The sequence below is a fragment of the Dreissena polymorpha genome, chromosome 9, assembly GCF_020536995.1.
Source record: "Dreissena polymorpha isolate Duluth1 chromosome 9, UMN_Dpol_1.0, whole genome shotgun sequence".
Classification (NCBI taxonomy): domain Eukaryota; kingdom Metazoa; phylum Mollusca; class Bivalvia; order Myida; family Dreissenidae; genus Dreissena; species Dreissena polymorpha.
The window spans coordinates 5,819,406-5,840,253 of NC_068363.1; the positions used below are offsets into that span (position 1 = coordinate 5,819,406).

The following is a 20,848-nucleotide window of genomic DNA, read 5'->3' on the forward strand; positions in this document are numbered from 1 at the left end:
TAAGGAAAAATTCCCCGCCCCTTGGCAGCCATGTTTTTGAAGCAAACATAACCATTTTCCAACTCATTCAAGATATTATTGAGACCAATCTTCTGACCAAATTTCATGAAGATTGGCCAATAAATGCAACCTCTAGAGTGTTAACAAGGCAATTGTTGATGCCGCACGACGGACAAAAGGCAATCACAAAAGCTCACCATGAGCACATTGTGCTCAGGTGAGCTTAAAACTATGAGAACAAGAAACCGTCGGAGACCCGTGATGCTCCCCAAAGTTTGTTTTTTGTCACAATATTACACTATATATTCAGATAAAAGGAAACGTCTTGAAGGCACAGTAGTTGGGGGAACAAGAATTTTTTATAGAAAATTTCAAAGGGCCATAACTCTGTGAAAAATCATCCGACCAGAACCTGCTGATAATATGCACATCACCTCTTGGTAGTGAGGCTTCCCATAAAGTTTCATTGAATTCCGGTCATTAGTTGCTGAGAAATAGCCTGGACAAGAATTTCACTATATGTACAGTTAAAGAAAAATTTCAAAGGGTCAAAACTCTGTGAAAAATCATCTGACCAGAACCCGCTGATAAATATGCACATCTCCTCTTGGTAGTGAAGCTTCCCATAAAGTTTCATTGAATTCCGGTCATTAGTTGCTGAGAAATAGCCTGGACAAGAATTGCACTATATGTACAGTTAATGGGAAATTTCAAAGGGCTTTAACTCTGTGAAAAATCATCCAACCAGAACCCGCTGATAATATGCACATCTCCTCTTGGAAGTTAAGCTTCCCATAGTTTCATTGAATTCTGGTCATTAGTTGCTGAGAAATAGCCCGGACAAAAATTGTGCACAGACGGACGGAAAGACGGACGGACGGACGAAGCGGCGACTATATGCTCCCCCCAAAATAAATTTTAGGGGAGCATAATAATAAGACAGAAAACTAAAATAACCTTCCTTTTTATGCATACAAACACTTCCAAAAATTGTCATACTGATTGCACAAAAACTTCTTAACTTATTGTTGGCATAAACTTATGGGGACCCTGACTCCTAGCTTCCAACTTAAGCACTATTCAGATAACGTTACAACCTTAATGACAGTTCAATAGTTATTTTTAACCTATTTATTTGAGCTTGATTGCATCAAAAGCCTTAGTCAAATATTGTCTTTTGTGGAGATCTAAAGAGCCCTCCGGCAGTGGGGATCTGACCCATGACCTCCTGGTCGTTAGGTGGGCACCATGTCTACTACGCCTTTAGTACCTTGATAGGGCGGTCCCTGTTAGGTTCCTTCCAACGCAGATACAGCAGCCCAACAACCGACATGCCCACAGACAGCCACTGTACGAAGCTCATGTAGTTGATAAGGGCGTACATGTCATTGGAGATCAGCATCAACATTGATAGGCCGCCCTTAAATATGACACACCACTAGAATTATTGGCCAGATCATCGGATTTCAATAATAGCATGAAATATAACATGCAAACATTTATTGTGACAATAATTAAATTTCTTTAATTTTTCCATTACAAACACTTACAAAAGATGAATAAAAATAATAATGATTCTTCGGATCCCTAGAAAACAATTAGTACTTTTGTGTGTGACAATTCCACATTCATGTCCGAGGAAATCTATGAGAAACTTGTTTATAGTAAAATTCGGCTACCAAAGATCTGCACCATACGTGGATGGTTAACAGCAACACTGCTGTATCTGCTGCACATATCAAACATTGAAGTTTAACATTCAACCCTTGACATACTTTACCCTTTCCCCCTCAAAAGCAAAGTGAAAATGGATATACGCAACCAGCATAAAACAAAACCAGCTTGCAAGTAACTCGCAGTCTGTTCAGTTTTTATGCTGTTTGCTGCTCATCAGTACTAAAGGGTTGGAAATGAAGCCTTTAAAACATGAATCTAGTAAGAAAAGTCTGAAAATTAATAAGATTTACAATGGGACTACAAAAACATAGTACTAAGGGTTGCAGGCGACATGATTATAAGTGCTTACAGTGAAGAGCATTGCAGGCATGGGTGTGAAGTGCTTCGTGTTGATCATCGACATCAGCTGGGGCAAGTGACCTTGTCTTGCTCCCACAAAGAACAATCTGCAAATTTACAGTTGATATCGCATTCTTACAAGATCTTACCAACAACATTCAGTGGCTTTGTATTATGGAACGTAATAATAATAAAGTACTGAAACAATTTCTGCGCTATTCAAGTCCATAAACACTGGACAACAGGATTTAAATGGCTTAAAATTGTCATAAGTCAACTTAACAGTATACTGACAAAATTATTCTTCTTTCTGATATTTTGTAAAATTTAATTAAGAAATTTGCGAAGCTTCACAGAACTGCCTTTAGCAAAATAAATAATTTGAAACCACTTATTTTGTGAATGTCAGAGTGATTACAAGTAACCCTACAAACATTTTCTTTTATTTCTGTCCACTCTCAGTAATTAATTGGTTGATATCAAAAACAAGTGGACCAAAACGCTTCTGTAACCCACCTGTGACTCAAAGGAACTGAATTTTTCTACGAAGCTTTTGTCATGTATAGAGAACAATTGGGCCATGCTCTGTGAAAAGAGGGTTAAATGCATGTGGGTAAAGTGTCATCCCAGATTAACCTTTGCAGTCCGCTTTCGCTTTTTTTTTTCGTTTGGAGAAAGTCTCTTCTTAGCAAAAATCCAGTGAAGACCGAAAGTGTCGTCCCTGATTAGCCTGTGTGGACTGCACAGGCTAATCAGGGACGACACTTTACTCGCATGCATTATACACCCTTTGTACAGAGCACGGCCCATATGTTCAGAGCAAGCTTCATGAAGATTGGAAAAAAGTGATTTCTAGAGTGTTCACAAGGTTTTACAATATAAATATAGACAAATTGCTTGCCCCTGGTGACCATAGCTTCAACTGCCAAGAACCATTCATAAATAGGCCAAGATATTAACAAATGATCTGTCTCATCATGATTGTGAAAAATGTGACTTTTAGAGTTAACAGGGTATCACTACAACCATATAGTAATGTGACTTCTAGTGTTAACAAGGTATCACTACAGCCATATAATTTTAGTGTTAACAAGGTATCACTACAGCCATATAGTAATGTGACTTCTAGTGTTAACAAGGTATCACTACAGCCATATAATTTTAGTGTTAACAAGGTATCACTACAGCCATATAGTAATGTGACTTCTAGTGTTAACAAGGTATCACTACAGCCATATATTTCTAGTGTTAACAAGGTATCACTACAGCCATATAGTGACTTCTAGTGTTAACAAGGTATCACTACAGCCATATAGGAAAAACTTTTCCTCCCCCTGAGGGCAAAACTTGTTGACTGACCTGTTTCATCATAGACATGTTAGGAGAACTTCGCAATATTATAAAAAAAACTGTAACCATTTTCGAACTCTGCAAAATTATAATTATGATAAATGTTCTGAGCAAAAATGGGATTTCTATAGTTTCTTTGAAACTTAATTGACATGTCAACTAGTTAAAAACTAGATGAAGATTTTATTGGGATAAAAGTTGGTGGGCAATAAATGTGGTAAATGTTGACAACAGACACACACAACACACAAAAGGTGATTTATTTGTTATTTAATCAACAAAAGATAATCTGTGTCTAACTTACCGTCCGGATGTGAAAAGGAGACCGTTCACACCTCCAAAAGTAGAGAGGGAAACAAACACTGGTATGATCCAAGCCATAACCCCGTAAACTTTTTCTGCAAATGTCTGAAATTATACAGATGGCATTTTAAGAGAGCAATCAGCTTTAATTAATAATATAAACAAGAACACCCCGCATAACAGGTGCCATGCTCGGCTGCGGGTGCAGTTTTGAATAAATGAAAGCTTGTCAGAATTTTTTTTTTTTTTTAGAGGTCACAGTGACCTTGACCTTTGACCTAGTGACCCAAAAATGGGTGTGGCATGTAGAACTCATCAAGGTGCAGCTACATATGAAGTTTCAAAGTTGTAGGTTGAAGCACTTTGATTTTAGAGCCAATGTTCAAAAACTGGACAAATTGTCAAGGTTTTAGCACGATGCCGCCGGCGGACGACACAACGACAGATACGACATCTGGCTATGACAATACCTAGGGCTTTCTCCGAAAACAGCCGAGCTAAATATTGCTTATCTCTAATAATTTTTTATTAACAAGCTGAATAATAGTAGCAGAAACAAACTGTCGTTATACATTATTTTAAATGGGCATGTAAAATAAGATTTTTCTAAAGTAGATATGTAGATATAAAATTGTGAGAACATACAATTTTTGTTAGACCTAGAAATTTGTCACAGATACTGATGCTGCCTTGATAGATGTTTGGACACAGACAAATACACTACTGTATATATTCTACAATATACAAAAAGGGAGATAATTCAGCCAAAAGCTGTTTGCTAAAATACTGTCACTTATGATTATCTACACATTAAGGTTAGTGACCAGTCAAAGTTTAAGCGAAATCCATTTAAAAGTTAAAGAAGAGTTCCATACACACAATATGTGCGACTTTAAAATCCACAGTGAAAAACACACAAAGGACCATCATAACTGGTTGCAGCCTTAAATACTTTTTGTACGATAATCAGCACATACATTGTATCAAGCTCTTAAAGTTTGAGTAAAGTCTGCAAGGCAGTTAAAGAGGGGTAAACACAAAATTGTGTTACAATATATTATCTGATGGAAAAACAGCCAAAGCAATATAATTTTGCTAAAATTATTGTAGCCATAATTACTTTGTTTAAGATAATACATTCAAGGTTATTCACCTATGAAAATTTGAGAAAAATTCACCAACATGATAAAGAGGAAATGTAAACACAAGCTTTTACCTACCATTGAAAAACCCACATCAAACACTGCATTTAAAACAAAATAACACACAAGAGAATTTAATGATTTATAAACTTCACTATTTGTACTTAGTAATCAATCTAAATTCCAATGTGTCTTGCTTACAATTTTGCATTAACAACAGCCAATAACATCACAATCAGAATCAATGGCTACATTCCAAAACGTGATTTTCAATATATTTTGATATTATAGAACATTAAAAGGCCCTATTTTAGTTGGAGATTATCATATAATAACTTACCACAGCCACTGCGTTAGATAACATCATTTCCCTTGGTGATACGAGGGTGAAGTATGCCACATTAGCGAACACATACACAAACGTCACGATGGGGATGGAGATATAGATGGCTCGCGGCAAGTTTCTGCATGAAAAACATACAAAATTGCTCTTGGAACAAATGGCTTAATGCATGTGCCTGAAGTGCTGACCTAGATTAGCCTGTGCAGTATGTACAGGCTAATCAGGAATAACGATTTTTGCTTTTTTGGAATTTTTTGTCAAAGAAATCCTGTTCTAGTCTTGTCTCAGTGGAAAGTGTCGTCACTGATTAGCCTGTGAGGACTGCACAGGCTAATCTGGGACAATTTACCCAAATGCATTAATTCATGTGCATTAAGTCCATAAATTTTGCTCTGAACCAAAATGCAATGTCAGAAAAGATGAATTAAATGGAAGTTATTTGTTGCCTCATATGTATCCATGTATATTCTTGATTAATAAGAACAAATTTAATAATTCTGTTCAAGATGGCTGAAATCTTCAAATATCAAACTAATGTCGTCATGCCAACACAGATGGGCCTCGCTCTGGGAAAACAGAGCTTACTGCATGTGTGTTAAGTATCGTCACAAATTAGCCTGTGCAGTCCACAAAGGCTAATAATGGACAACTCTCTCCGACTCCTCTGGATTTTTTTGCTCAGAAAAGAATTTCTTTAAATCAAAATTGTCAATAAAATCGAAAAATGTTCTCCCAGAAAAGCTTATGTGGACTGCACAGGCTAATCTAGATGACATTTTATGCACATGCATTAACCCTTCCCCCCATAAGAATCAAAGTGAAAATGGCATGTGCAACCAGCATAAAACCAGAACAGCCTGAAAGTAACTAGCAGTCTGTTCAGGTTTTATTTTATCTATTTTATTTGTTCAGGTTTTATGCTGTTTGCTGCTCATCAGTAAATTAGGGTTGGAAATGAAGCCTTTAAATTTAGAATTTAGTAAGAAAGGTATTCAATTAAATGTTACTTTCTAAAGGACTCCAAATGCGTCAAAACACATATCTAAGTGGTAAATGGTTAAGCCAAATTATTCCCACAGTGCTGCTCACTTTTAAAGAATGCAGTATGTCAGTGTTATTTCTGAATATTTGTTGCTTGCTCTTCAAAGTTGTCTCACACTAAAAAATATCTGAACAATGAACCTGACCTTAAAAGGTTTGGTTTATATTAAATTACAACAAATGTCAAGCTTCTGATGCCCCTAACAAACCTCCCTTTGCAAAAATGGTTGTGTATCATAAATTGATTATGCAACCAACATAAAATATATAATTAATATTACCGTAAAATCATACATGCCATAATTTTTTAGGTCCAAAGCGGGACATTCCATAAAAAATTGTCGGGACATTTGACCCAAAAGCGGGACACCTAAAACGATTAATCATTCCACCTTTACTGTAGTCAGTATAGTACTAACAAATACTCTTGATACTTTTATTCAAGACATAAAACATCTGATATGAAGCATGGAATCTAAAACATAACAATAACAGTTTTATAAAATAATACAATAGCAAACAACGAGGATAATATTCATCTTTTTAGAGTACAAAATCTAGAACATTACGACAACAATACTCATTATATTAATTTCAATGGCAAACATTAACGCAGGGGAGGCTATCCAGTACACTGAAAGTACGGGTTACAGTAAACTATCTACCGAACAGTTACATCAGTTACACACGGAATGTGCGGCCGTACACATTTCAGAGGTAGGTTTTTGGTGGAAGCAAACCGCCTTTGTGTTCATTTTAACTCTCAACAACGCCTCAACCGTTTTTACACCAACAAAAACAAAAGGACAAAAGAAGTCTATGGATGCTTTACTCGAATTATTTTTCTCTAATGTTAATGATCATATTTTGTTTTCTTCTTATATACACAGATTAAACTGAATTGTGAATTGTCAGGCGCTGTATTGGGGTAAACTGTCATGAATAACAACACGTTGTTTTTATTACAATAACACAAGACAAGATGGGTACCACTTTTACTGTTTGTTGCGATGTTTTTTTAAGCATGTATCCATGCGCAGTTTGTTACTTGTTAATTGTCGCGGCTTAATTAGAGTAGGGTCAAACTGTCATGCATAGCACCTCGTGGTTTTTAGCTTAATTGGAGTAGGGTCAAACTGTCATGCATAGCACCTCGTTGTTTTTATTACAATTACACCCAATTATACTAGACAGGATGGGTATCACTTATTGCACTGTTTGTTGCGATTTTGGTATATTGCACATTCGGATTATCCCGCTATTTTGGAACTAAACATTGAATGTAAAAGACTCATTAATGACGTAGAGTTAATTTTACAAAACAATTGTTTTGTAAACCGTTTCAAACAATTACAAAAATATATTACATTTTCAACATTTATTTCATTATAATACAACTATCGATAGCAATAAGCGACCACTATCTTGAAGACCACCATGGTGTGAATGCCTGATGAAATCAATAATTAGCCGATAAATCGCTGATAAGGTGTCATAAACAACACTGGTACACACGATAAGTAGAATCGGATTGTTAATTGGGGGCAATAAAGGGATAAGCGGGGGTTAGTGTTAGCGAAACAGAGCTTGAATAGCGAATTTTATTGGGAACCTATAGACCTTACATCGTTTTTTACGAATGTCGGGACAAATCGTCTCATATCGGGACGGCGGGACAAAGGGCCCAAAAGCGGGACTGTCCCGCCGAGATCAGGACGTATGGCATGTATGCGTAAAATATGTATAATTGATTTATTTCTCACCTGTATGGATCAATCAGCTCCTCTGTTACAAAGTTGAGGAAATTCCTGCAATTAAATCATTGCATTATTAGTATAGCAGTTGGACAGAATATCTTTTGATTGAATAAAAGCCACAGCATTCTGATATTTACCTAATGGTTACAAAAACAATTTCTATGTATACACAGATTGAAAAGAAAAGAAATTATGTTTTTAACAGGAACTTAAGCTTATATTAGCCGAGTTCTGAGAAAAACTGGGCTTAATGAATGTGCGTAAAGTGTCATCCCAGATTAGCCTGTGCAGTCTGCACAGGCTAATCAGGGACGACACTTTCCGCTTTTATGGTATTTTTCGTTTAAAGGAAGTCCATTCTTACCGAAAATCTTGTTTCGGCGGAAAGTGTCGTCCCTGATTAGCCTGTGCGGACTGCACAGGCTAATCTGGGACGACTCTTTACGCACATGCATTAAGCCCAGTTTTCTCAGAAGACGACTCATATAAGAGACTCATTATTTACAACACACTAGAACTTGTTGAATGTAGTAAAAGTAAAAATATAAGAAAATGTGCTGAATGTTAAACTGAGGATAAAAACTACTCTAAACAAAGTTGTACTTTAATTTCATAATAACTGGGCTTGAGTGATTTTATCTTGTACATGTAGTTTGCACAACATTTTATAACGACAGATCAACAACAAACAATCTGAGTGCCTCAAACTTTGTTTAAAGGGATAAAACAACCTCTAAATGCAGTGTCTTCACATATCCAAGGCAACACATACCATCCAGCATAGGCAAAGAGGCCACTGTAGAAGGCCAGGGACACAGATCCGACTCCCGGCTTGGCGCCGTCCATGGGCTCAAACGCATTCACCAGGTACTCATGTTCACCTGAAAATATGCACCAACAAAAAGTTAGAAATGTGGGATAATATTGCAAAATATACAAACCAACCATAAACTGAAATAATATGCTTGTGGGCAGCAATGTTAGAAAGGCAAATTTAGTTGCACAAAAGCACAAGAAAGTGTTAGGTCCTAAAGTGTTCATTAAGACCAAATATGGGCTGTCCGTTGTAGTGGCAGCCATTGTGTGAATACGTTTTTTGTCACTGTGACCTTGACCTTTGACCTAGTGACAAGAAAATCAATTGGGGTCATCTGCGAGTCACGATCAATATACCTATGAAGTGTCATGATCCTTGGCAAAAGCGTTCTTGAGTTATCATCCGAAAATCATTTTACTATTTCGGGTCACCGTGACCTTGACCTTTGCACTTGTGACCTCAAAATCAATAGGGGTCATCTGCAAGTCATGATCAATCTAACTGTGAAGTTTCATGATCCTAGGCATATGCGTTCTTGAGTTATCATCCGAAAACCATTTTACTATTTTGGGTTACCGTGACCTTGACCTTTGACCTAGTGACCTCAAAATCAAAAGGGGTCATCTGCAAGTCATGATCAATCTACCCATGAAGTTTCATGATCCTAGGCGTATGCATTCTTGAGTTATCATCCGGAAACCATTTTACTATTTGGGTCACCGTGACCTTGACCTTTGACCTAGTGACCTCAAAATCAATACGGGTCATCTGCGAGTCATGATCAATGTACCTATGAAGTTTCATGATCCTAGGCCCAAGCGTTCTTGAGTTATCGTCTGACAACCACCTGGTGGACGGACCGACAGACTGACCGACCGACCGACATGAGCAAAGCAATATACCCCCTCTTCTTCGAAGGGGGGCATAAAAAAGAAACTAAACTACTTCAAATCAGCTGATATATAATTAAATTAAATGTTCAGACCAAATTTAATGAAGATTGGACTATATATAAAATGTGACTTATACAGTAGAGCTCTTTTCTTTAATTTGACTTGGGACCTAGTTTTTCACATGACCCAGTTTCAAAGTCCGCAGAGAATGTATTGGGACAAATGGTCTGACCTTATTTTTATGATGATTATTCTAAAAATGTGACTTCTTGAATTTTAATACGGTTTTACTATAGCAATATCAGAAAAAACTGCCCTGCCCCCTGTTCACCATGTATTTCAGCAAACCGGAACCATATTCGAACTCAGACAAGATATCATTAGAACAAATGTTCTGCCAAAGTTTCATAAAGATTGAACAATAAATATGACTTCAGAGAGTGTTAGCAAGTTTTAACTACAGCCAAAGAAGGAAAACTGACTTGCCTCCTGATTGCCATGTTTTTTAACTAAACGGAACCATTTTCCAACAAAGCAGAGATATCATTATGACAAATGTTCTGACAAAGTTTCATGCAGATTGGACAATAAATGTGACTGCTAGAGTGTTGACAGTTAAGTTTAACCTTAAATTTGTAACAAGGCAAATGTTGTCCACAGGCAAAGCACAACAAAGGAAAGACAAAAAGCTGATCACAAAAGCTCACTACAAACATTTGAGAAAGGTTAATAACAATACAGTCTACTCTCGTTATCTCTAAGTAGGCGGGAACTATACAAAATATTGAGATAACGAGAGTTCGAGATATACGATTAGCGTTTTCAAAGAAATAATGAGACAAAAATGTACATTGTTTTTAACACCTAAATGCCTGCGAAGTGGTCTAACTAAAGCCGTTACCGTGTGGCATAATACTCTCTACTCGATAACCTGATATACATGTATACACGTTTTTACGAGGCACGCTTAAATTTGCTATTTAAAATCTTAAAATGACGTTTTATGTGTTACAGAATTGCATGAACACATGCGGTTATCATTTTTCTAAACTGTCGATTAAATATCCGGTAATGTAGCTATTTAAAGTTTTGCTGTAATTGACGTCCAGTCAAGACCAGGGTTTTCCATCTGACCATGTGTAAATCACGTCCCGGAATACTGAACTGCACATGTACATTGTGTTGTTTGAAATGCAAAGTTCACGCGATTAGATTTTCAAGTTGGCCATGATAATGACTATTGGAGTTCAAGGATAGAATTAAATTCTGCAAATTTGCGATGGTTTATAAACGCAAAAATATAACTCACTGCATTTTGGAATGTAGTTTGTAAAAAACAGCCTTTCGGCAGTCTGTGTATTAATTGCAGTTTAAAAAACAGTTAAAGTGACAGGCTGTACTCAAGTGTAAATGGCTAACGACATTACACACGTGTGGTCATTGATGCAATTAACGGATCAATTATCTACGGCACAGTATCGGGAGGAGCCGGGCGAAGAGGGACGGTGAAGTATCAAAGAAAATTTTTCTCACCTTTGCCGACACTGGGACAGTTATTCGCACTTCAAGATAAACCACGGTAAATACATGTAAAATCGGGACTCGGGAGAAATTTTTATAACGAGATATCGAATTATTCGACAAAACGAAAATCGAGATAAGCATTATTTATTAATATAGTTAAAGAAGGAAAACGATGTCGAGATAACGAGAATGGACTGTATGTAAAACTGGGTTACAAGACTTTGTATTCATGGTCTTTTTTATCTTTTAAGATTATTTGAGGAATTATTAAAGTGACAAAACAAAAGAAAATATAGGAAGAAATAGTTTTTTGCTCTGTTTGTTAAGTTTTCTCCAATGTTTGTGACAATGTTAATTATCAAGATAAGGAGCTGAGTTCACAAGCGAGCATTCTCACACTGGGCAAAGTATTTTTTCAAAGTAATTAATAGGGCATGTCATCAAGTAACCCATTAGCTGGGTGATACAATGTTACTAGCCTTTTCTTAATGCTAACCATTAAGAATTTTTGCATTGGTTATCATATTATGTTTTTTATGAAAAGAAAAATGAACTTTCCCTACATTTGTATTAAAGACATTGGTTTTGCTGGATGATAATGAAATAAACACAACCATTTTCATAAGATAACAATGTTACCAGATATGATAATCTTATGACTACAAGAAATCTTTCAACCACACACCATTAATCTCCGATCAGGTAAAAGTAATTGAAAACAGCATTGCTTTTGCATTGATGATAGACTGGCAATTAATATAAATGCCTCATATTTGTATGAAAAAAAAAACCACCACATCATGAGCCAAAGTTTAATTGGTGCACTGAAACAAAGCATTCAATTGGCTTTCATCTGAATAATTAACTAATCATGTAACAATCATGAAGTAATGTTTGTTTCTGCGGTACAAAAGAATGACTTCAAAGGCTAGACATAAACTTACATTAATCAGTATGTGCCTCATAGACGAGAGATTTCTTATTTTTGGCATGTTATTTGCAACAGTACTGGCAATATTTTTATGTGTTTAAACTGAGGAGAACTTCTATGAATAAACCACAAGAAAGGGGCAAAACAATGTGAGCCACACTCTATGAAATGGGGGCTTAATGCATGTGGGTAAAGTATCATCCCAGATTAGTCTTTGCAGTCTACACAGGCTAATCAGGGATGACACTTTCCACCTAAACTTGATTTTTGTTAAAAAGAGACTTTCTTTAAACGAAAAATATCATAAAAGCGGAAAGTGTTGTCCCTGGTTAGCCTGTGGGCATTGCTTTATGAAAAGTTATAAAAAAATCTAAATGTAATAAATAATTAATACAGATAACATGTACAAGCTTCAAAGCTAACTGTCACCAAACATAACAGTGTATGCTCCTTGTACAAGTCAGAAAACCTGTAGTTGCAATGCATGTACATGTAATTAGAATTAATGTTCAGTGCCCCCTCCACTGCTTTCATGCATTATGTAACAGTGGGAACAGCCGGTCTGTCTGATGATGTGTTCAGTATTTAAAGCCCAACAATACTTGAATATTAATCTTAAAAGGAACACAGTGAAGGCGTGCACTTCCTGAGGCAGATTAGGAGGAGGCAGACGTGGAGTATACCTCCTCTACAATTTGCCATACATACTTTATTCGAAACCTTACCATAAGATTAATTTTTTTCTTATGTTGAGTTCTGGAAATAAATTATCTATATATGAGCTGCGCTCTGTTAAACGGGGGTTAAAAGCATGTTCGTACAGTGTGTTAAAAGATTATCCTGTGCAGTCCGCACAGGCTTATCAGGGTCGATACTTGCCGCCATAACTGGATTTTCATGACGTAGAGTCTTCCTTGAAATTTAAACTGCTATAAAAGCGGAAAATATCGCAGACTGCACAGGCTTATCTGGGACGGCACTTTATGAAGATGCATTAAAACCCCTTTTTACAGAGCATGGCCCATATATTTTTGACAATAATACATGGTTCCATGATATGATATTTCATTGTTCTTATATAATAATATTCACAAACATGTTCATGAGATTTGCTGATGTTAACATTATTTCCATCTGTTCTTATCACACCCACACACAATGGACTATACATGCCCCTGCTATCGTTAGATCAAATCAAGGAACATAGATATATACTTGTCAGAAACTATACAAAACCATACACTATTATGCACAATTTATTAAGAATGCTAGCAAAGTTAAGCTCTGAAAGTTAAACAAATGCAATCAATGTTTTAAGAACAATTGAATGTTATCTCAAATTTGAACAACTGTGTAATCAATTCACTTGCCATAGCAATAATGTTTGCTTCCTGTTATTGTATTTTGTCTGGCACAAAATGCATCATTATTGCAGATCAATACTCTAGAGAATGGTATGACTGCACTTTTACTCAGGTAAAAAATATTAGTCAAAGAAAAGTCCATCAGAACAAACTAAAGTCAATAAACTTTGGTGCAAATAATGTACTGGCATTAAGCTTAGGTGTTGCACAAGCTGTACATAATTAATATTATTATTGTCATGGTAATGGGATTTTATACACATAAGCATATGGTTGCTACCAATAACCAACACATGATATCCAAGGTGGTTAAAAAAACAACCCTTCAAACAACCAAAAAACGGCTATTTGATTGGCTAACTTTCAAATAAACTCAGAACTGGTTAATATGATAATTTCCAATTGTAATCCACTAAAATAACTTAAAGCATTTGCTACAGGTCTAGTAAGACAATAATAATGGCTTATTTATAATGCAATTACCTTTACAAAGAATTCTTATAAATTCAATATATTATTTTAATCTACACGTAAACTTACTATATATTAAATAAATGTATGACCTTTGACATTATTATTACATGTATATAACTGCTTAAATAGTTTTAAATAATGCCCAAAATCAGTTTTCTTTTGTATTGTATGTTGCCCGATTGGATTATGAAAGTCCCAAAATGAATATATATATTAAAATTCTGAATAATTAATTTAGTGTAGTTTTTATGTAGTTTTAGTATGCATTATTCTCTTTCTTGTTTATCTCTCTCTTTTGTTTCAAACCAAAAATACCTTTGCAAATCATAACGAGCCCCGTTATAATGATCAGCAATAGGGCCAACAGTTTAGCGATAGTAAACGAGTCTTGAATCTTTGTTGCAGCTTTCACACTTACGATATTGATAAACGTCAAGATACCTAGAGTTGGGAAAAACGAGAAAACGGAAAACAGTGTAAACACAGTGGTAGAACAACATGAAAGTCACCACAGTGATGGTGTACCTACCCATGCCAATCATCACTGCTCCAGTGGCAATAATTAACAAGAGTGCTACCAGTTTTGCCACCGTGAAAATGTCCTGAATCTTGGTTGCAGCCTTTACACTGTATATATTGACAAAGGTGAGAATGCCTGAAATAAATTAATATTGTTTTATTATTCAGGGCATCATAAATGCAGTGATAAAAAATTAACAATTCATACAAGCCCAATTGTATATGAAAACCTGAATCTGTGCTATTTTGGTTAAAAATTAACCAGTGCAGGGCTTGCACACTTGGCTAATTTCAATTACTGTTAACATGTGGTTACCATTAAGACAGGTTTTGTACAATTACACAATCGACATATTATGGAGCAATAACAAACTTCTTAAACAAGGATTTTAAATTATCACAGGCATTATGAATACGTTTAACATGAACAGTCTAGACTCTTTAGGCAATAACATATTTTGATAACTTCCAAACCATATTCAGTTAAAGAATACGCAGGGCTCTTTCTCATGAAGTTTGGAATAAGACCAATGGCTGTAGAATTTGGAATTTTAGCATTTAAATGTACTCTTACCGGTAATTGGGAAGAAAGTTTTGTAAATAAATTTAGAACTTTAAAACTTACAAAAAACATTAAATTCCAAACATAAACAATTAAATTAAATTGATATTAAAATGTTAAAAGTATTTATTTCTCTTTATTTGAATCTCTATCACTTTACATTACAAAGTCAAACAATTTATTATGATTTTTCTGCACTGGATTTGGATTATATTTTGGCATCGGGAATATGACACAATAACTGTTATAAAATAAGCCAAAAAAGTCATGATATAAGATCAAAGTCTTACTTTCCACTCTACATACTTTGACAATTATTCTGTCGTATACATGTTTTTATACATAAAGAATGTTAGGCAATGTAAGAACATTCTTCTTTATGTTGTATTGCATTAACATTCATGTAGAATATTGTTCTGTGATTAAGCTCAACCTTCAAGTTAAACAAAAGTAATGTGACACATATGACTGCATTTAATCTTCTCATAGTTTTGTACGAAAGTCACCAAAATGTTGTATACAACATTAAAAAGCCAGTAGGTTGTTTTGTGTTTAGATATTTGACATGTAACATAGGCAGATTATAGTTTGGAACATATCAGATTTTGTGTTAAAATATCATAGAATAACTAAACAATAACTATGATGGTGGAAAATTCAGACCAGGACCAAACACTATGGCTTATATGACTTAGTATAATAAATCAATCCCTTACACAAACAGATTACCATGCACAAAGTGACAGGGCTAGAGATAAGATGATATGATCAGATAAGAGGGAACAAGTTTTGTGATTTTGCTAATCATGTGTTACATTGTCAGCCGCCCATAAACATCATTCCAATGATATTATATTTAACAATGACCGGTATTGTTTTCAATTGTTGTTCTAAATGTTTTTAAATGGTTTGCCTGTATTGGCAAAAACATTCCATTCTATGTCAGTCATGACTGATGGAATGATTATGACTGTTTATAAATGCTCAATTATCCATGGCTATAAAATGGCCTGTATTTACAATGAAAATCTTTCATACAATACACAGGATTGTTGATGAAATAATACATCTTAGTACCTATATAGAAACCATTGAGAACTTTAATTTAACATAGTCATGGCAAAACTTTGTCATTTTGTCAATGAATATATAAACAGGACAATAACATTGTGCACTACACACTTAGATTGACAATGCTGCAATGTCAACCAGACCGCCTTATGCGATTTCATTACCATTTTGTGCACTGGAAACAAAATTATGAATGCCTATAACAATCCCTGAAAAAAACATACCTTGCATCGATAGAGAAAATGTTTTGGTTTTGTGCTTCATACCAGTACTGAAGCGGTTTTCAGCTTCCAAAATAAGTTTATGATATTTGGCCTTGTACACATAGCAGTTTGGCATTCTTGGTCAAATATATACCCTAAAAAACTTCAATAATCGATCAATTTTCAAAAATGGGTATGATTTGTATATTATAAAAACATATGCAGGAAATACATTCACACAATCAATGTATTTTTAAAATAAGCACAAATGGAGAAAAAAATAATCATGTATGTATGCAAACATTCATGAATATCCTTTTAAGCACAAATTATAGTTTACAGAATAAAGAACAAAATGGTATCTCATGACATCATTATTACACTTCAATCTAGATAATCTGCCAAAGAAACAGGATCTGTCCTTATTTTCCTTTACTTTTTGTATGCAGAATTTCATTGAAAAGGTCTGAAAATGAATTAGTTACTTGACACGGACAAAGATTTTAAAAAGTTGCTCTAGAATAAGATACAGGTATTAGAGGGATTAGAACATACTTATACAGAATGCTGCTCTAGATAGGTATTAGAAGGAAAAGAACATACTTTACTGAGTGCTGCTCTTGATACCTGTATAGAAGGAGTAGAACACACTAATACAGAGTGCTGCTTTAGATACTGGTATAGAAGGAGTAGACTACAGAGTGCTGCTCTAGATACTGGTATAGACAGAGTAGAACATACTTATACAGAATGCTGCTCTAGATACTGGTATAGAAAGAGTAGAACATACTTATACAGAGTGCTGCTCTAGATACCGGTATAGAAGGAGTAGAACATACTTATACAGAATGCTGCTCTAGATACTGGTAAAGAAGGAGTAGAACATACTAATACAGAATGCTGCTCTAGATACCGGTATAGAAGGAGTAGAACATACTTATACAGAGTGCTGGTTTAGATACTGGTATAGAGAGTAGAACATACTTATACAGAATGCTTCTCTAGATACTGGTATATAAAGAGTAGAACATACTTATACAGAATGCTGCTCTAGATACTGGTATAGAAAGAGTAGAACATACTTATACAGAGTGCTGCTCTAGATACCGGTATAGAAGGAGTAGAACATACTTATACAGAGTGCTGCTCTAGATACTGGTAAAGAAGGAGTAGAACATACTAATACAGAAAGCTGCTCTAGATACCGGTATAGAAGGAGTAGAACATACTTATACAGAGTGCTGCTCTAGATACGGGTATAGAAGGAGTAGAACATACTTATACAGAGTGCTTCTCAAGATACTGGTATAGAAGTAGTAGAACATACTAATACAGAGTGCTGCTCCAGATACTGGTATAGAAAGAGTAGAACATACTTATACAGAGTGCTGCTCTAGATACTGGTATAGAAGGAGTAGAACATACTTATACAGAGTGCTGCTCTAGTGCCGGTATAGAAGGAGTAGAACATACTTATACAGAATGCAGCTCTAGATACCGGTATAGAAGGAGTAGAACATACTAATACAGAGTGCTGCTCTAGATACTGGTAAAGAAGGAGTAGAACATACTTATACAGAATGCTGCTCTAGATACCGGTATAGAATGAGTAGAACATACTAATACAGAGTGCTGCTCCAGATACTGGTAAAGAAAGAGTAGAACATACTAATACAGAGTGCTGCTCTAGATATGGGTATAGAAGGAGTAGAACATACTTATACAGAGTGCTGCTCTAGATACCGGTATAGAAGGAGTAGAACATACTTATACAGAATGCTGCTCTAGATACCGGTATAGAATGAGTAGAACATACTTATACAGAGTGCTGCTCTAGATACCGGTATAGAAGGAGTAGAACACACTAATACAGAGTGCTGCTCTAGATACTGGTAAAGAAGGAGAACATACTTATACAGAATGCTGCTCTAGATACCGGTATAGAATGAGTAGAACATACTAATACAGAATGCTGCTCTAGATACCAGTAAATAAGGAGTAGAACATACTTATATAGAGTGCTGCTCTAGATACTGGTAAAGAAGGAGTAGAACATACTTATACAGAATGCTGCCCTAGATACTGGTACAGAAGGAGTAAAACATACTTATACAGAATGCTGCTCTAGATACTGGTATAGAATGAGTAGAACATACTTATACAGAGTGCTGCTTGATATACTGGTATAGAAGGAGTAGAACATACTTATACAGAGTGCTGCTCTAGATACTGGTAAAGAAGGAGTAGAACATACTAATACAGAATGCTGCTCTAGATACCGGTATAGAAGGAGTAGAACATACTTATACAGAGTGCTGCTCTAGATACGGGTATAGAAGGAGTAGAACATACTTATACAGAGTGCTGCTCAAGATACTGGTATAGAAGTAGTAGAACATACTAATACAGAGTGCTGCTCCAGATACTGGTATAGAAAGAGTAGAACATACTTATACAGAGTGCTGCTCTAGATACTGGTATAGAAGGAGTAGAACATACTTATACAGAGTGCTGCTCTAGATACCGGTATAGAAGGAGTAGAACATACTTATACAGAATGCAGCTCTAGATACCGGTATAGAAGGAGTAGAACATACTAATACAGAGTGCTGCTCTAGATACTGGTAAAGAAGGAGTAGAACATACTTATACAGAATGCTGCTCTAGATACCGGTATAGAATGAGTAGAACATACTAATACAGAGTGCTGCTCCAGATACTGGTAAAGAAAGAGTAGAACATACTAATACAGAGTGCTGCTCTAGATATGGGTATAGAAGGAGTAGAACATACTTATACAGAGTGCTGCTCTAGAGACCGGTATAGAAGGAGTAGAACATACTTATACAGAATGCTGCTCTAGATACCGGTATAGAATGAGTAGAACATACTTATACAGAGTGCTGCTCTAGATACCGGTATAGAAGGAGTAGAACACACTAATACAGAGTGCTGCTCTAGATACTGGTAAAGAAGGAGAACATACTTATACAGAATGCTGCTCTAGATACCAGTATAGAATGAGTAGAACATACTAATACAGAATGCTGCTCTAGATACCAGTAAATAAGGAGTAGAACATACTTATTTATAGTGCTGCTCTAGATACTGGTAAAGAAGGAGTAGAACATACTTATACAGAATGCTGCCCTAGATACTGGTACAGAAGGAGTAAAACATACTTATACAGAATGCTGCTCTAGATACCGGTATAGAATGAGTAGAACATACTTATACAGAGTGCTGCTTGATATACTGGTATAGAAGGAGGAGAACATACTAATACAGAGTGCTGCTGTAGATACTGGTTAAGAAGGAGTAGAACATACTTATACAGAATGCTGCTCTAGATACTGGTATAGAAGGAGTAGAACATACTAATACAGAGTGCTGCTCTAGATACTGGTACAGAAGGAGTAGAACATACTTATACAGAATGCTGCTTTAGATACTGGTATAGAAGGAGTAGAACATACTTATACAGAATGCTGCTCTAGATACTGGTATAGAATGAGTAGAACATACTTGTACAGAGTGCTGCTCTAGATACTGGTATAGAATGAGTAGAACATTCTTGTACAGAGTGTTGCTCTAGATACTGGTATAGAATGAGTAGAACATACTTGTACAGAGTGCTGCTTTAGATACCGGTATAGAATGAGCAGAACATACTTATACAATATGCTGCTCTAGATACTGGTATAGAATGAGTAGAACATACTTGTACACAGTGCTGCTCCAGATACTGGTATAGAAGGAGTAGAACATACTTATACAGAATGCTGCTCTAGATACCGGTATAGAATGAGTAGAACATACTTATACAGAGTGCTGCTCTAGATATGGGTATAGAAAGAGTAGAACATACTTATACAGAATGCTGCTCTAGATACCAGTATAGAATGAGTAGAACATAATTATACAGAGTGCTGCTCTAGATACTGGTATAGAATGAGAAGCACATACTTATACAGAGTGCTGCTCTAGATATGGGTATACATAGAGTAGAACATACTTATACACAGTGCTGCCAGGAGTCTGGAGGCGGCCTCTGGTGGGTCACATGACGGGAAAAATGGCTGCAGCGCGTAGTAGGCAAATGTCAGCGCAACTATGGCCTGCGCTGTTGGGCGGATAATTATCAGATTCACCTGAAAATGTACAATATTTAATTATGTGGGTACAATAGCTAAGAGCACATCTATAAATAAACAAGAAGACCTAATAAATATTTCATCACAAGAATGATTGAAGCTTTAACCTCAATCATATATCATTATAGTGACCATTTCAATTACATATAAATGAATATCATGTTTTAGAACTAATTCACCACAGCCCGCAATTATGGAAATGAAACTGTAAAAAAGTCATGCACATACAAAAGAACACAAAAGCATGAAGTTACATATTCTTAATACAGGCTATATGTCATTCCTGTCAACAAGGTAAGTGTAACACACAGTCACATGTTTAGATCTTAAAGAGTTTAAAAATCACTTGACAGTGGTCATGTGCTTAAAGGTAAAAAAAATATT

General features: G+C 35.6%; 1 protein-coding gene across 2 annotated transcripts in view; it reads right to left on the reverse strand.

The window, feature by feature from the left end:
• Nucleotides 1-20,848, reverse strand: part of LOC127845646 (large neutral amino acids transporter small subunit 2-like) — a 44,726-nt gene that overhangs the window by 9,817 nt on the left and 14,061 nt on the right. The window contains exons 3-10 of one of the 2 annotated variants that reach the window (XM_052376677.1): nucleotides 20,326-20,461; nucleotides 14,271-14,396; nucleotides 8,725-8,833; nucleotides 7,959-8,003; nucleotides 5,152-5,275; nucleotides 3,671-3,774; nucleotides 2,027-2,123; nucleotides 1,271-1,420 (exon numbers count right to left, since the gene is read on the reverse strand). In XM_052376677.1, coding sequence (XP_052232637.1) covers nucleotides 1,271-1,420; nucleotides 2,027-2,123; nucleotides 3,671-3,774; nucleotides 5,152-5,275; nucleotides 7,959-8,003; nucleotides 8,725-8,833; nucleotides 14,271-14,396; nucleotides 20,326-20,461 — 891 coding nt within the window. Of the gene's footprint in view, nucleotides 1-1,270; nucleotides 1,421-2,026; nucleotides 2,124-3,670; nucleotides 3,775-5,151; nucleotides 5,276-7,958; nucleotides 8,004-8,724; nucleotides 8,834-14,270; nucleotides 14,397-14,484; nucleotides 14,611-20,325; nucleotides 20,462-20,848 lie in introns of both variants that reach the window. The other variant, XM_052376676.1, reaches the window with a different exon arrangement.